Source organism: Phasianus colchicus, chromosome 16 (genome assembly GCF_987193195.1).
Source record: "Phasianus colchicus chromosome 16, bPhaCol1.hap1.1, whole genome shotgun sequence".
Taxonomy (NCBI): domain Eukaryota; kingdom Metazoa; phylum Chordata; class Aves; order Galliformes; family Phasianidae; genus Phasianus; species Phasianus colchicus.
Window position 1 is genome coordinate 9758643 of NC_143451.1, and position 16040 is coordinate 9774682.

General features: G+C 50.3%; 1 protein-coding gene across 2 annotated transcripts in view; it reads right to left on the bottom strand.

Annotated features, from left to right (window-relative positions):
- Positions 1–4119: 4119 nt before the first annotated feature.
- Positions 4120–16040, bottom strand: part of PRKCB (protein kinase C beta) — a 78209-nt gene continuing 66288 nt past the window's right edge. Inside the window, exon 17 of one of the 2 annotated variants that reach the window (XM_031606482.2) lies at positions 4120–7465. In XM_031606482.2, coding sequence (XP_031462342.1) covers positions 7313–7465 — 153 coding nt within the window. In that variant the 3' untranslated portion in view covers positions 4120–7312. Of the gene's footprint in view, positions 7466–10891; positions 11238–16040 lie in introns of those variants that run through there. The other variant, XM_031606481.2, reaches the window with a different exon arrangement.

Consider the following 16040-nt stretch of genomic DNA (forward strand, 5'->3'; position numbering starts at 1 on the left):
TCCATCACCTGTCTGAGTGCCCGAGCAAAGCAGGGGGCCCAGAAACAGATATTAGACCCGGGGGTGTCTCCCACATCACGCTCCTCATTGTTTGCCTGCAGTAAAACCCTCTCTCTCTCTCTCTCTCTCTGCTGTCTCCTCATCTCTCTCAAACATTTTTGCAGCCAGTTGGATGAGCTTATGACTCATGCGACCTTTTGAAGAAGCCCGATAACATATCCACCTCTCCGATTAATAGTCTTTGAGGGGCTTCGTGTGAGACAGGGCAACGCATGATTTACCCCATGGCGTGTGCTTCCCAGCTCCCATTTGTACGCACCTCCGTGTAAATGCTAGTTGTTTACTTCCAAAATGCAAACAGAAAACTATGAAGGTTACCAAAAACGAAGGACTGAGAAATTGAGAAGTGTGAAAATTAAGAACCTTCCACAACCCTAAATCACCCCCTTTATGCATACTCATTAGGTGGGGCACTCTAATTACAATGTCACGCTATCGTGTGCGGCTGCGATGGCTGTAGACCCTCTGCTCTGCCACGGGCCTTGCGTTGTGTTTGCTGCCATGCTGAGCAGGAAGGCTGCAGTACAGCTGTGCCCCACTGCACTTCCACCAGTGGGATAGAATGGTGGACATTGGTCTTTGAAGAGGAGGAAGAGGTGGGTGCTTGGGGAGTTGATCAGAAGCATCCACCCAAGCTCTTGGTGGGTGCCATTCAGGGATGCTGCCTCAGCAACATGTCACACATCACCCCCCACTGCCTGCAGCCCTGCACAGCACCCTGCACAGCCCCCCTCCTGCACGCGGGCAGCTGCCCCGGGGAGGAGGCAGCAAAAAGATCTCACACCTACAGAGAAGGGGCTGCAAATTGCATTCTGAGTGGGGGATTTTGCAGCCTTAATTGTGTTATTTTAACATCGTGTGTGTAGGTGTGTGCAGGGTGCACATGTACCGTTTCCTAGGCTCTTAACAAAGCGAGCTCCAACAGAATCAAAGTCCACGTCTTGAATTGCTGTGGTCCCTGGATGGGACCCCCTTTGCCAAGCCCTGCACCCTTCCAATCCTCACTGCATAGCAGAGCCAGGCCCAGGAGTGAGTGTGGAGCTCTGCCCGTTGCATCAGCACAGGGGGACCTAGGGAACGTGCAAGGGGCTGTGAAGTCAACAAGGACCTGGGACCTTACTGCCCTGGCACACAGCTCAGGCTCTGCAGGGCATTGCTGTGATGGCACAGCCCTTCCCCTCCAGCTCCACTTCTGCCGCTCCCTGCAGCTCGTTGCTGTGTCCGTCAGCAGGCACCTGCTTGTGGGCCTGTGCCCTTCTGAGCTGGGCAGAGCAGAAATAAATAACAAAAATCCAGAGTCTGCTGCAAAGATTTGAGTTGTGCAGAAAAAACAAAACAAAACAAAACAAAACAAGCTGTCCTTGCAGACAAAACTGTCCTAAACCAAGATCTGTTTGGCTTTGTCCTTCCAAATCCAGTGATGAAAGCTCTGTTGCTTTTAAACTGGCAAAGTGACAGAAAGAAGGTAGTCAGAAATAATCCCTCACTGGATTAGATTTCTTTCCTTGAAGGAAGAGAGATGCTGATCCGCGGTGAGCTGAGGTTGTTAGCAATGCAGCATGTTACTGAGCTCTGACCTTGCCTTGCCTGCACCTTCCTCCTCCTCGGGCTCCAAGGGGCTGGAGTTGCAGACCCTTTGGCACATGGCTTCATCCTTCCCCTTCCTCTGAGTGGGTTCATCCTTCCTCCTTCCTACACATGGATTATTTTTATCTGCACATGCTTTGGGAGCACTGGGTGCAATCCTGTGCTAACGGGACCCAGCAGTGAGGTTGGCACAGCCCTACTCTGCGTGCAGCTGGGTTTGGGGTGGTTCTCTGTGCTGTGGCATGGGCAAGCAGTGCTCAGTTGCCACTGGCCACCCCAGACATGGTGGGGGACATGAGGTAAGGACCTTGCTGGGATGTATTCATGGTGCAGCAGCCCCCTGCCCGCTGTCTGCAGTGCGCCCAGCTCACGCGCTGCCCGCCTGTGCAGCTGCCTACCGGCTCTGCAGCTCCCTGCTGGGCTTCCTACAGTTTGATAGCAATAAAAATAGCAGGGGAGAGAAACAGAAACCTGCTCTTATTAAGGCTGCCTGTCATGGGAACATGCACAGGCTACGCAGGAGCGGCCATGCATGGGCAAACGAGAGGCATGTGGACTATCTGGAGATGCGGGTGAATAGCCATCAGCTGCTGCATGCTGAAGGCCATGTTGCTTTGTCCACACTTCTGCTTTCCCATGCACTGCTGGCATGCACCACAATTGCATCTTTTTTACCCCATTCCCATACACTGGGAGGACAAAACAAGCCTGGCACAGGGAAATGGATGACACGGGGCAGCAAACTCCATGGTAGTGCCCAGGGTTCCCAGCTGCTCCGTGCGGGCTCCAGGAACAACGTACAGGTCGGCTTCTTCCCATCACAGCAGCACCAAAGGGGACAGCCTGGCTGCAGCCCATGGAAGGGGATGAGGGAATCCCATTCCCAAGGTCACAGGGAGAGCAGCGTCTGCGTGGAGCGCTGTGCTCTGGGACGGGTGGGAGGGAGGAAGGAGATCAAAGGGATTCTGTAAGGCAACTGTAGCATACAAGTAACAAAGGAACAAATCGCGGTAGATTAAGAGATATTTTGAAGGCTGAGTCCAGCTGGATCACTCCGAGCCCCCATAGAAGGTTTGCTGCTACTCCAACCCACCACAATGTAATTGATTTCATTTAAATTCTTTGAAGAAGAAGCGGGTAACGAATAATGAGGCAAACAGGACTGTAATGCAAATGAAAGAGATGAAAGATGGCTTCAGGGAGACGGCTCTTGAAGGTCAGCGTGTAACGCAGAGCTGCTGCTGGTCACTCATTCAAACACTAATGAGGCTGCGTTCCCCCAGATGCCTTTGATGGAAAGAGAAAAGGGAAGCATTTGCCACGCTCGTGCTCAGCCTTTCTTCTCCCTGCTCTGAGCGAATCGCCCCCCTGGCCTCGGTGGGGAGGGTTTCACCTGGGCTGTCACGGAGACTGAAGTTTCTGCTGCCCGCGTCACACTGGGTAAGCAGACTTCTTAATCGGGTTTTTCCAGATACTCTGATGGAGACTCTAACTTCAGGATTAATTAACTTCACTATCAAAAGCTGAGTCATTTGTCACAATGGTTTTGTCATTAGCTCCCATAATTAAGGAAAGTGTCACAAAACCAAATGTTTCACTTGCAGAAGCCAGAATGACTGAAGCTCAGGAGTGTTTCCGAAATGCCAGACATGGACACACCACTGCAGCACTGCACCCAGAGGAGCTTGGCCAGACCTGCTGAGATCGTGTACTGGGGTCACATGAGAGAAGCCCAACCCTTGGCCACCCCATCCCACTGCACTCTCTTGCTTTGAGGCTTTGCCCCTATGCCATCTGGGGCATCCTCTGGTGGCCACAAATGCCTCCAAGGCCACATGGGAAGGGATTGGCCAACAGAGCCCTGGTCTGTCCCTGCTCTCCTCACTGCAGTCACACCTCAGCTTTGCCCTTGGGTTGGCTTTGGCATTGCCAGCCACCTTGGAGTGTTCCTCTAACCAATCTCACCCCAGATATCAGCCTTTGTGTGTGTGTGAAGACAGCAAACCAGAATGCTCAGATCTCTTGCTGGGGAGCAGGGAGAGATGGGAACCTGCATGCCCCGAAGTCACCCCCTAACCCCCTGCATGCTGTGATGCCATGGAGTGCTCATGGGGTGCTTGAAAGAGCACCTGCAGCACTGTTAACTTATCCACCTTAGTCAGAAAATAGCTGAAAAGCCAAACAACCAACACTTTCCTTTCCTTGTGGTCTATGTGCATCCCTAAGTACAGCTCCTGCTGTAGGTTTCCAGACCTGGACCACGCTCCTGTGCTTTTGGTGATGCTATCTATCCATACGGATCTGCATCTTTGTTACAGAGATGCTGCAAGGTTTCAGCATCCGCTCAGTGGCCCCACACCAGAGGGCAAAGGCCAGATCTGGACACCCTGTGGGACCCTTCCCCAAGCATGAACTCAGCCCTGCAGGCAAAGAAAGGCAACTGCACAAGGTTTCTTTAAAATTATATATTTTATTTTATGTTTTTCAAACATGCAGCAAATAGAATAAAGAGTATATGCCCATCTAAAAGGAGGTCTTTATGAGAATCCTTCGACAAACACACAGCAGGTAGTCTAGGATGTAGAAAAGTCATCAAATACTTGCAGGTGAAATCAAATTCACAAACACAAACTGTTCAACAATAAACATTTTCTTTTTTTTTTTCTTTTTTTTTCTTTCTTTTTTTTTATTTTTTTTTTTATTTTTATTTTTTGTTTCCTCCTTGTTTTAATTGCCAGTTTGAATGTGATCAGAAATAAACAGCTTGGATGACACTTCCCTGCATGGAGCAAGACGCTTCTTGCTGCTTTTGCTGATACAGGTTCCGCAGACAGCAAAAGCAGAGGAGCTGCAGCACGTTGGGTTCAGATGGGTCACCTCCACACTCCAGATACAACCCTGCAGCCTGGCACTCTGTGCTAGATATCACAGCTCTTCATTTGTTCCTGGGACCAGACTGGGACCCAACAGAGCCTCTCTGCTGCCTCTGCCTGCGGGCAGTCCCTGCTGCCCTGCTCCATATCACTTCCCCCTTTCCTTGTGTCCCCTTGTCTCTGTGAGCCTGCACACCCCTGCTTCATCTGCAGCTGTGCTTTGGGATGGCCTGCGGGATGCAGCAGTGCAGGACAAGCAGCTACAGCCCTTTTCCTTGCCTTAGGTGAAATTTCCAGGTGACAGAACCATGCAACTACAGCACCGTTGGGTTGGAAGGGACTTCACAGCCCCTGCTGTGGGCTGGTTGCCTCCCACCAGCTCAGGCTGCCCAGGTGCTCGGGACACCCACAGCTCTCTGGGCAGCAGTGCCAGAGCCTCACCACTCTGACACCACCCTAAGAACATGGCACACCAGATACATTTCACAGCCCTCACGCCCTGGCCCCATGCAACCCTTTCCTATTCCACAGCAGTAGTGGAGAAGAGCAGCCACTGGAGATGGTTTTGTCCCTGCCCCACAGTGAGTCTCCCCAGGCAGCCTACACCCCACTCAGTGTCAGTGGCAGAGCACCTGGTGCCTTTCAGCATCTCCTGAGGGCTCTTGGATCTGAATCTCTTCCTGGAGTACTGCTTTCCCCATCCGGCACTAAAGATTAAATCATCAAATTATGGCAAGAGGTGAGTCAGCCACTGTCACTCTACCCTTCCTTGGAGGAGTTCACACAGATTGCAGCATCTGTGCAGGGTAGATTCCATTTTACATTTCTGCACAGAAGAATCAGGCTATCTGGAAAGAAACTTTAAGTTAAGAGTTTTGCACGTAACAGAGTGGACAGCGTCAGCAATGCTCACACCCTGCACCCTGCCCTGGACACAGTGCTGAAGAAAAGCTGCTCTGTGCAGAAGTGTGGCTGCAGCAGGCACACAGCCCCAGGTTGTGGGATCCCTCCTTCTGCAGCAGCTCTCATGGGGTCAGGCCCACAGCACCACAGCATCCCTTGAGCGACTTCACCATGGAAGCATCCTCAGAGCTGAAGGTATAGAAATTGGAAACATTCACCATTGAAGGAATACTAATTCTGCAGCAACAGACTTGAAAGTTACAGCAACATACATGCTCTGAACATCAACTGTGGTCTGCAGAAGACGGTGAGATGTCTTCTGAGACGTGTGCTGGAGTTATGAGCACTCCCATCAGAAGCTACCTCTCACCGCCCTGGTCATACTATGATGCAAAGCTGCCCATAAGCTCCCTTGCACATCTGGCACAATTTGCAGTTTTGCTGTGTTTTGTTTGGTTTTCTTGAGCCCAGCTCAGCACCTGAACTTCAGACAGAGCTCACACATCCCAAAGCATGCAGCAGGGCTGGGCTCGGCCACGCACAGCTCCAGCTTCCAGCAGCCTTTTCATTTCAGGAATCATTGGAAGAAAGAAATAATTGCAAACGGTAGAGTTGGATGTCTACAAAAGATCTATAAACCAGAATCTCCTCGATAGGATTCCTTGTGATTCATAAAATCCCACCCCCGCTTTTCCCCTGTATTCATGAAGCAATGTGTATTTACATTAGAATTGGTCGAGGTTTGAAAGAATATACATGCTTGGTTTGCAAACCAACCAAACTCGTGTGCACCAGGAGGGGAACGAGACAGCACCACAGGAGATGTGTGTCTGCAGCACAGCAGTATCCTCTGGGCTGGGATTTTTGAAACGATACAGAAGGCCCTGGGTTACTGAACAAAATCCCCAGGAATTTTGCCTGAAATCTGGTAAGCTGAGATGCCTGCAAAGTTCATGATTTTGAGCCTTTAAGATAGTAGCAGAGGGTATAAAGTATAAAAGTTACCTTTATAAATAGCCCTCAGTACAGCCCCTTTGAAGTGGGCGTGTTTTCAGTTGGTAAACGGAGAATATAAATGTGTTTTGTTTTGGTAGAATATTAATATCCTTTACAGAGCTGTTAAATTTTGACAGTGTCTGTGAAAAAAAACAGGAGAAAGATTTATGGGAGTGCTGACAGAGTATATCAAAACTGCAAACTGTTCCAGATGTTGAAAAAAAAAAATCCTACCTTTCACTTAGAAAAAGATTTTCTCTGATTTACAAGAACAGGAATGGAATTCATTTTGTAGTCTTAATGCCTGAGTAAGAGGAGGGGATGTGGTGGAACGCACGCTTACAGCAGGCTGGGGAGGAAGACAGCCTCAGTGAGCCAGCGTGACCGCATGTACAAGGCATTGAGAGATGTCTACAAGCAGAGGTTTCCACACTGATCAAATGTATCCATGTCTCAAACAAAAGGCTCTTCTAAGACACGTTCACAGTCATTGCAAGCTTCAGCACAATGGTTTAAAATATCAACCATGCTTAGCATTCAATGGCAACAATTTGTGAATACCTAAGTTCACAGGAATTTCAGCATCTGATTGATTTCGAAAATTACAAAGACCGTAGCAATTTGGTATATTTCTGTTTAAAAACTCTATTAGTCACCACCAACTACAGTTCCTAGGAGTATTACTGCTTGTTGACTCAAAATCCCGCGCGCTTCCAGCAAGGGCAACCAAGCTAGCGGGTGACACACACACACAGAGGCCTCCTACAACAAGCGCTCGTTGCGTGCCGGGGTGTGGATGTACGCACTGCTGATCCCGGAAGACTGGTGTGGTATTTACAGGGCGAGCTGGAGTTTGGGGCTGCGGGAGCAGGGAGGCGGCGTCCGTGCCGTGCCTACACGTTAATGACAAATTCCGGGTTGGTGTATGAGAAGCCAGCGAACTCGTTCTGGTCCAAGTTCATGATGAAGAGTTTGTCGGTGGGCGTGAGCTCCACAGGCTGCCGGGTGAACTCTTTGTCGAAGTTGGAAGTGTCGCGTTTGTCCTTCTGTCAAATGGAAAGCACAGAGTTAAAGAGGGCAGAGCGGGCCGTGCTTCGTGCGGCCATCGGCAAAGGGAGCGGGGCCGCGGGCGCTGCGGGAAGGATCAGCACCATGGACAGCGCCGCGCTGAATTTGCACCAAACCGTCAGTGTGAGGGATCCTCGTGCTTGGAGTTTCGTCTCCCATTGTTATCATTATTATTTAGGTTCCTCTATGGTATGGTATTGATCAACACAGTGTTTTACTGATTTAATTTGAGGATGTCATTTGCTCCAGGGCTGTATATAAGAAATAAATAAAAACCTCGAAGAACAAAAATTCCACATATGCAACCTTTCATCGTTTTAATGTCACAAAAAAGAACAACTTTGCAGCTACATCTTAGGCAAGCAAGCAAGCAAGCAAACAAACAAAACTAAAACCATCTAAAAGTTATTGTCTTAATTAACACTGATAACCTGCTATAAGAACTGTAGTCCCATTGGCAGGACTGCGCTGAGATACTTTGCAAGTCCTGCAGCCAGCATTCACTGGGCTGAACCAGGGACTCTGCAGGTGCTACACTTGCTGCCATGTAGGAACCTGCCAAATGCTTTTCTTTTGCCTCTCTGCCTTTGAGCACCAGGGTACCAGCTCTGTTCATGGTGCCAGCTCTTGCCAGAGGCTCTGGAGCGGCAGCACCGTTGTACTTGCACTGTCACATAACCACGAGAACTGCTTCCTGCCCCCCATCATAGCCATCAACCAGCTTTCCTCACTGATGGAATACATGGGCAATGAGCTGTGCCTTCACCACAATTCCTCCTGGCTCAGCTGACACAGCCAGAACATGGCATATTATCCAGCCCAGCTCCTCTGCAGCCACAGCTGATCCTCTGGAGATGAATCCAACCTTGAGAGGTAGCCCAGGACCACGATCTCCTTGTGGGGACAGTGCTCTGCAAGGGGAGAATCACGTGGGGACATCTCCAGATCAGAAGGTAGAGAGAGCCAAGGATGTCCAAGAAGAGACAAGGTAGGAAGAAACACAGAGATGGAGCTCAAGGAGCAAAGATGAAGCTGGAGAAAAGTCAGGATGTGCATGTGAAATCTCGTTAGCCCTTAGCCCTGCTGTCACAGTCCTGGCTGGGTGCTTCCCTTTGGACAAGAGACAGAGGGGAGGTGCTGCAGCCCTACGCTCCCCTCCCAACAACACAGAAGAAGCAAAGGTGAATCCAGGGCATAGTGCAGAAGTGGGGAGGGGAAGACTTCAGATGCAAGTAAAGAGGAAGGCAGCAGAAACACAGGTGGTGGACAGACCTGGATAAAAGACAACTCCTAGAGGGGTCAGTGTGGGCCCAGCAATGGGCAGAGGGCTTTGCCCATTGCTACGTAGGCTGTAGAGCTGTCTAGTGGCTACTGAGCCAATGAGCACCGAGATGATTCTGTCCTACCCAGCAGGAGAGTTGCAAAGGGGAATACAAAGTACACATCCGGCTCCTGTGCACTGCAGTCCTTGGCCTTCCAGAGCAGTGCTGATGGTGCCAGGGCTGCATCTCTGCAGTGGGTGCCCAACCCAGGAGTCCTTGGGGTGAGCAGCTGCAGAAATGGCTGTGCAGTGCCAGGTCAGGGCTGGGGCTGCCCCTGCCCTGCCTCCTCCTTGCCCTGCTCTGGGGCCTTGGCCCAGCCAGCCGTGCCCAGCTGCAGGCACAGCAAAGCAACTTCTGCTGACTTCTTACCTTGAGCTTCGTCCAAAATTGCAGGCAAGTTGGCTTCTGCCAAAGATGATGAACAGCCCGCAAGCTGGGCCACACAGAACTGGCAAACAGGGACGAGGAGGAAGGGGAAGTTCACGGCTGGAAATGCTCCAGGACTCCAGGAGGTACGGAGAGGCAGAGCAGGGCAGGGAGCAGCAGGGCAGTGACCGTCCCTGTCCCCATGCTCCCGCTGGAACCGGCTCCTGCTGCTGCCGTCCAGCACTGTTTGGAAAGATCCCGCAGTGATCCCAACTGCAGCAATTGAGCAGAAGTGGGTTTCCAAAGACAGAAAGGAAATTCTGCACGCGTTCAGGAGGAGGGAGGATAGCAGGAGCCCCGTAATCCCTCTTTAGCTGAAACTGCCAATTGCTTTTAACAACTGCTCCTTTGAGAGCGAGCAGGCAGGGCGATGAGTCACCGGCACAGCGCACGCTGCCGCACTGAGATAGCCGCGGCCACAGCTTCCAGAAATCCTCAGTGCTTTCCGAGATTGTCTCCGTTTGAGGCGTTCAAAGAGCCACCAAGCAGCAGCCCCTCTGCCATCCGCCGCCCCTCCTGCGGGGCTGCCCTTCTCCCTGTGCTCAGAGAAGGAAGGAGAGATCCCACCAGGCTCAGCCGCAGGGTGACGCGGCGCAGTCCCGGCGCATCCGTCCTGATGGCGCTGCGCTGGGGCGGATGCTGAAAGCAATGGGCAGGCGCTGGGTGCTTCCACCCAAAGGCCAGGGCTGCACAGGTGCAGTGCTTCCAGACAAATGCAGGTTTCTTTTACGGTATTTCTTACTTTCTTTCTTTTTATTATTATTATTATTATCACCGGTATTGGGAAAAAAAAAAAAAATAAATTGGCACATTACAACTTAAAGCAAATCGATACAAAGTGACAACCCACCAACACCTGCAGAACAGTAAAAAAAGGAAGCTGTGCGGCTGGTATTGTTTCAAGAGAAATTCATCCAACCTGAAACTTTGTCTTTGATGCCAGAAACAAAACGGAGGTCATTTAAATATCCAGTGACATTTCTTTTTAAAATAGGGATATTAGTGGAAACATCTCTTTACAAGCTTCACAGCAGAATTCACAATACTGTTCAATGTTAAATAGCATCTCATTCGTGTTAATACTGTTTTTGACACATTTAAAGCACAGGTAACAAACTCCATCAATTGCTTTGGCATTTGAAAAAAAAAAAAAAAGTTTTGCTATGAGAACCAACACTGTGTGCTATTTACTAGGGTGACCATGGATTTGAAAGCATCTACAGCAGCTCTTTAAAAATTTCCTGCTTATAACTGGATACGTTTCATTCGATTAAAAAAATTGCTACTTGGAAACTGCACAATCAGGAGAAATCTGTGCTGAAAGCAGAGCTGCTTCCCCAGCAATTCACCACTGCTACGGAAGACCCAGCAGGGGGAGCCAGCTCTGTCCCCAGCTGCCCCATAGCCCCCAGCTGCCCCGCAGCCCCTGGCTCTATTGGGAGATCCTGCGCTGTGTGAGGTCCGCTAGGGAACGCTTCCTCACACTAAGATCAGGAAGGCTGCAGATGGAACGTTCATGATCTTATTAAAGGACTTGGAAGGGGAAGAGCAGGAATCAAAGCACGTGTTGAAGAGATTTCTCCCAGTTGTTGTGGCCCACACCTGTCCGTTTTACCTGGTAGCCAATAAACCATTTCCATTCTCTACAAATAAAAATCGATAAAAACGTTGTTTTTACTTACAGCACATCACTTACACTTCAGGCATGCCCGAAATTATGTGAAGACACTTCTGGCTTTGAAATATGGTCACTCTAGTAGTATTACTAAAGAAAAACCATGAATGCAATGTCACCACAGCAGCAGTTGGGACTGGATGATGAAGATGAGATCTACACAGCTACTTAGCTCTTGGCTTCAGGTTTAAAAAACTCAGAGTTAAAAAAGGAAAATCCTTCGAATTCTGACTGGTCAATGTTCCTGATGACTTCCTGGTCAGGAGGTGTTAACACGGGTGGATGGCGAGTGAAAAACCGGTCGAAGTTTTCAGCATTGCGTCCACACTATGAGAGGGGAAGAAAAGAACGTATGGTGGGTGGAGAAACAAAGCAAACAGGATGCGGTGTGTGCAGCAACCCCTCCCAGCACACCTCGCAGAGAGGGTTATTTCAATGCAGCAATGGCAGAAAAGAAAAAGGTGCAAAACATGTATGAGCTTTGTTAGTCATCAGGTGATGTTATTGCATGAAATAGCCAGAGACAGGCAGGGACTGCTGGCTGCACCATGGCAAGGAATTGCAGGGAGCAATGAGATGGGAGTGCAATTACTTGCTGCTTTCCCTTGCCTGCACACAGTCCTGCACCACCTCGCACTGTGCCACACACACGCAGTTCCTCTGCTGAAGATGGTTCCATGTCTAACCATGCACACATCCATGCTCAGGCCCTCCTCCTGCACCTGGCATAGGAAGCTCTCACCCTGTGCTGCTGAGATGCTTCTCCCTTCTCCTGCTTGAGGAGGAGGCTTCCATTGCCTGTAGAGCCCCCCAGCTATGGCACTGCTGCCTGCAGGCTGTGTGCTGGAGCTGCCAATTCCTGCCCCATCCCTGCCCATGCCCAGCCTGGCACACTGAAGCCCCTGCAGCCAGCACCACCCTGGGCTGCCCCAGGGCCATTGCACAGCAGAAGCAAAGAACCCATCAGTGCATCTCCACCTGCAGCAATCAGGGAGGTTGGGAGCAGGCGACATGCCAGAGACTTTATTTAATTTCCTTAGCAATCACAACAAGGGTCCTGTAATTTCCCGTGCTACAATTATTTAATGTATTAATAATAGTGATAGCTATAAACAGGTGGAGGCCGGGTTCCTGCAGCAGCTACAAATTGCACTCGGTTGCCACCCAGCACACGCATGTCACATCCCAATGAGCTGCAGCTGATGACTTTGCTTTCTGGCTGCCGAACTCCCTCACACACAGCGCTGCCCTGGCCCTGCTCCCCAGGAGAGCTGCAGAAACGGCACCTCCGAGCCCTCACCTCTCCTCCCCTCCATCTCCCTATGGAGAACGCACGCTCCAAGTGCTGGGATGTTTCTCCTGGTATTTAACTTACATTTGCTGAGGAAACAGATTTACATTTTTAATAAACATCAGACTAAACTTGATGAAATATTAAAGCAAATACACTAAACTTCAACATCCCCCGGTGCCTGGCTCTGCAGAGAGGAGGCTTCAGGGCACGCAGCAGCAGCATCCCACAGCTTGCACTGCTGTGCTCTCTGGGCAGCCCTTACCACATTCCTATACTGAGACACTCCTTATTCCCAGCTCTCTGGAAAAGGTCCAACAGGTGACAACGGAGTCTATTTAACCCCACTACAGCCATTCCCCTGCAGTGCACTGCACTGCACTGCACTCCCCCTTCACACGCCCATGCCCCCAATGCACTGCTGTGCAGCTCTGGCCTCGAGCACAGCTCCTGTCTGCACTCCAGGACACACAGCCCAGCACAGTGCAGGATCCCTGCAAAGCTTTGGGTGTCTGACAAGTCAGCATCAGCCCAGTGCCTTCCTGAAAGCCATCGTCTTAACATCAAAATAGAAAATAAATTCCTCAAATTGAAGTTGCCGGCAGCACAAAGCCTGGGAGCTAACATCGGGAAACAAAGCGACAGGGGCTTTTCTAGGCCACGCTGTCAGCAGCCTTCAGCTCTGTGATAAAGCACAGTGCGAGTGAGATTAGCACGGAGTCTGCAGTGCTGGAGGTTATCAGTGCGGGAACACGCGGCAGCGCGGGGTTCACCTGCTAATAAGCAGCTCACCTGCAGATCGTATCAACTGCCAATGCAGTCTGAAGGCTGTGCAGCACTTTGACAATGAGGAAAAGACAGAGCTCCACGAAACGTGAAGGAGGTGTGGGGCAGCCCCCGTGCTGCAAGGCAACGCACGTCTTCACACCATCAAACCCCATTGGAATGACTCAAAAATGCATCCTTGGGCAGCGCTGCCAGTTTCGGGATGGAGGGCACCAATATACTTTTAATACACATATTGACAAATGGTGATTTCCATCTCAATGCAATGAGGCAAGAATATGCAGATGGGAAACTGTCGAATTTGCATCTACCTGTAGTGTTCCATGGATACAGAGGGCAGCATCCCCACAGCTCCAACCACACAACATTCGCTGCCCCATAGAGTCATATCATAGAATCATAGAATGGCTTGGGCTGGAAGGCACCTTAAGGATCGTCAAGCTCTAACCCCCTGCTGCATGCAGGGCCACCAACCTCCTCATTTAATACCAGCCCTGGGCCCCATCCAACCTGGTCATGAACACCTCCAGGGATGGGGCATCCACAAACTCTCTGGACAGCCTGTTCCAGCACGTCACTACTCTCAGAGCAAAGGATTTCCTGATATCCAACCTAAATCTTCCTTCCTTCAATTTAAAACCATTTTCCCTCGTCCTGCTATTATCTACCCTTCCACAGCTCTTAAAATTAAGTTCCTCTTTAAAGGACAGAGACATGCAGTGTCAATCTTTACGTTTATCCAACACCACGTCATGAAAAACCACCGTTAGCACTATATTAATGTACAGGCATCACTCCACCCTGAATGGAGAAAGGGGGAGGGTGGGAATTTATCTTACATAAATCCCCAACATGTCCTGCCTAATATTTATAGCCAGCACCAAATGACTTTTTTTTTCTGGCTGCAGAAATAAACCTGTCACTTTCAAAGATAGCCTTTTTATTTTATCAGCTTCAGCTTGATTTCAAATAGAGACAAAAGGGACCATAAAATATTCTCCACTGATCCCCGAGATGCAGTCAAGAAGGCTGAGTGGGCTGTTGCCATGTCACAATCACTCTATGGATGTTCTCCTTTTTTGGGGTCCTATTCAGTAGTGTTGGGAGGAGACAGGGCTGTGCCCATGCAGGCCAGGAGCAATTTGAGGGAGTATGAGATTGGTTAATGATTGCAGCTCAGTGTGCTTTAAGCAAGGGCGTGGAGCAGCTGCTGAGGCAGTTTGCTGCTGTAGGGCTGGCTGCCATCCTCCCCCATTAGCAGCAAGAAGACTCTTCCCAATGCACTGAGGATACTGCTGAGTGACAGGGGGAAATCTCAGAGAGCCCTCAGAACCTGAGCTTTTACAAATCCAGGTCTGTAAACGGCAGCTCACTATCAATTAATTCAAAGTAATTAGAGGAATAGTAATTTATGCTATTAAAATTATTAGATTAAAAGCCATTTTTTAGAACCACTGTCCTGTTGTGATCAGTGCTGAGCTCTGCCATGGGATTCCAGTGCTTTCAGCACGAGAAGACTTCTCAAATCACCAGGCGTTATGAAAAGTAAAGGAGTAATTAGGTTCCAAAAACAATAATTATCTCAATGAGAGATGGGGAGAGCAGGTGAGTGGAAGCACACTTCCCAGGGCAACTGCGGATCTGGGGATGGAATTGTTATGCACAAGCCCAGCACAGGAGCAGCCAAGCACAGCCCCATGTCAGAACCGCCGCGTTTCTGCACACCACAGACAGCTCAGGCCCTGATCTGTCTCGTTACCGTCTCCGTGATAAAGGTTAATCAAGCACAAAGCACGAAGCAGCGCATGAGCTCCTGGGGATTGATTTCCAGCTCAGGGCACAGGCTGCGTGCTGTCCTGCTGTGGGTGCTGCAGCTCTGAGGGGGGAGCGGAGCCCACTGCAGGGTGTGCTCCGTGCTGCACAAGCAGCCAGAGGTCCCTTTCCCATCCAAACGTATTCCAACATCACCCAAACCCTCATTTCCCCTTCTGTGCTGCTCTGATTGTGCTCACAGATGGCACAAGGAAGGAGCAGCGCTTTGCAGCACAGATGCATTGCTCTGAAATATCAGCTATCAGCAGTACCTGGCTTGGCTTAATCCTACCTAAATCCTGAACCAGCTGTGCTACCTTCCCATTAATCTCCCTGCTACCCAGCACTGCATTTCCCCGCCGGCAGCCGGTACGTGTGCAATGACAGGCGGCAGCTTATGGGCCCCGTTCTGCGGGCCGTGATCAAAAGGATTTTTAAAGAAATAAGACATTTAAAACAGGACAAAATCTGCATATTTTAAAACATAAGAACAGTGAGAAAGCACTTTAGGCAGAATTAAATTGTTTTCAGCTGCGACAAGACAAACAAGCAGTAACACTGTGTCACAGCACGCAGAGAACAGCACTGTGGGGAAGGGGCAGGCGGCAGGGAGGGAGCACAGAGCTGAGAGCCAAGAGCAGCCGCTGACCTCAGGAGCAGCTTCTGCAGAGCAGGGAATGCCCAGCACTCTGCATCCTGAGGTAGCAGCTCAGCCTCACTCTGCTCTCAGCTCTGGATCGTTTGCACGAAGGTGGGGTCCCACTGTAAGCCAGAACATCATGATGCGTGCACACAGCCCAACACCTTCTGCACTGATGTGCTTCAGTACAGTCAATGCCTCCCCATGTTCTCCTGATGGGAGCAGAGAGGCTGCACACATTGTGGGCACTGCAGCAGAAGGCTTTGAGGTCAGCAGTACCCCAGCACTGTGCAAAGGCATCACTGAAGGACTGAGTTTGCAAACACGTCTGTGACATTAAAATGTGCAGAGTGCCCTGACTCTGCTCAGTCAAACACAGGAACCACCTCTAGGCACTGAGATGTGGTCTAGGATGGTGGATTAAGTGAGCCAGCAATGCCCCAACCTCCATTGCTGGGGATACCTGTCAGTCTTAGCCTTGCCAATCAGAGTTAACTCTGGATTTGCTCTTTTCTGTAAGGCTTCAGTTCCCAGCAAGGGCACAGAGCCAACGGGCGCACAGGGGCTCTGCACCTCCTGCCTGTCCCTCGCAGCACTGATG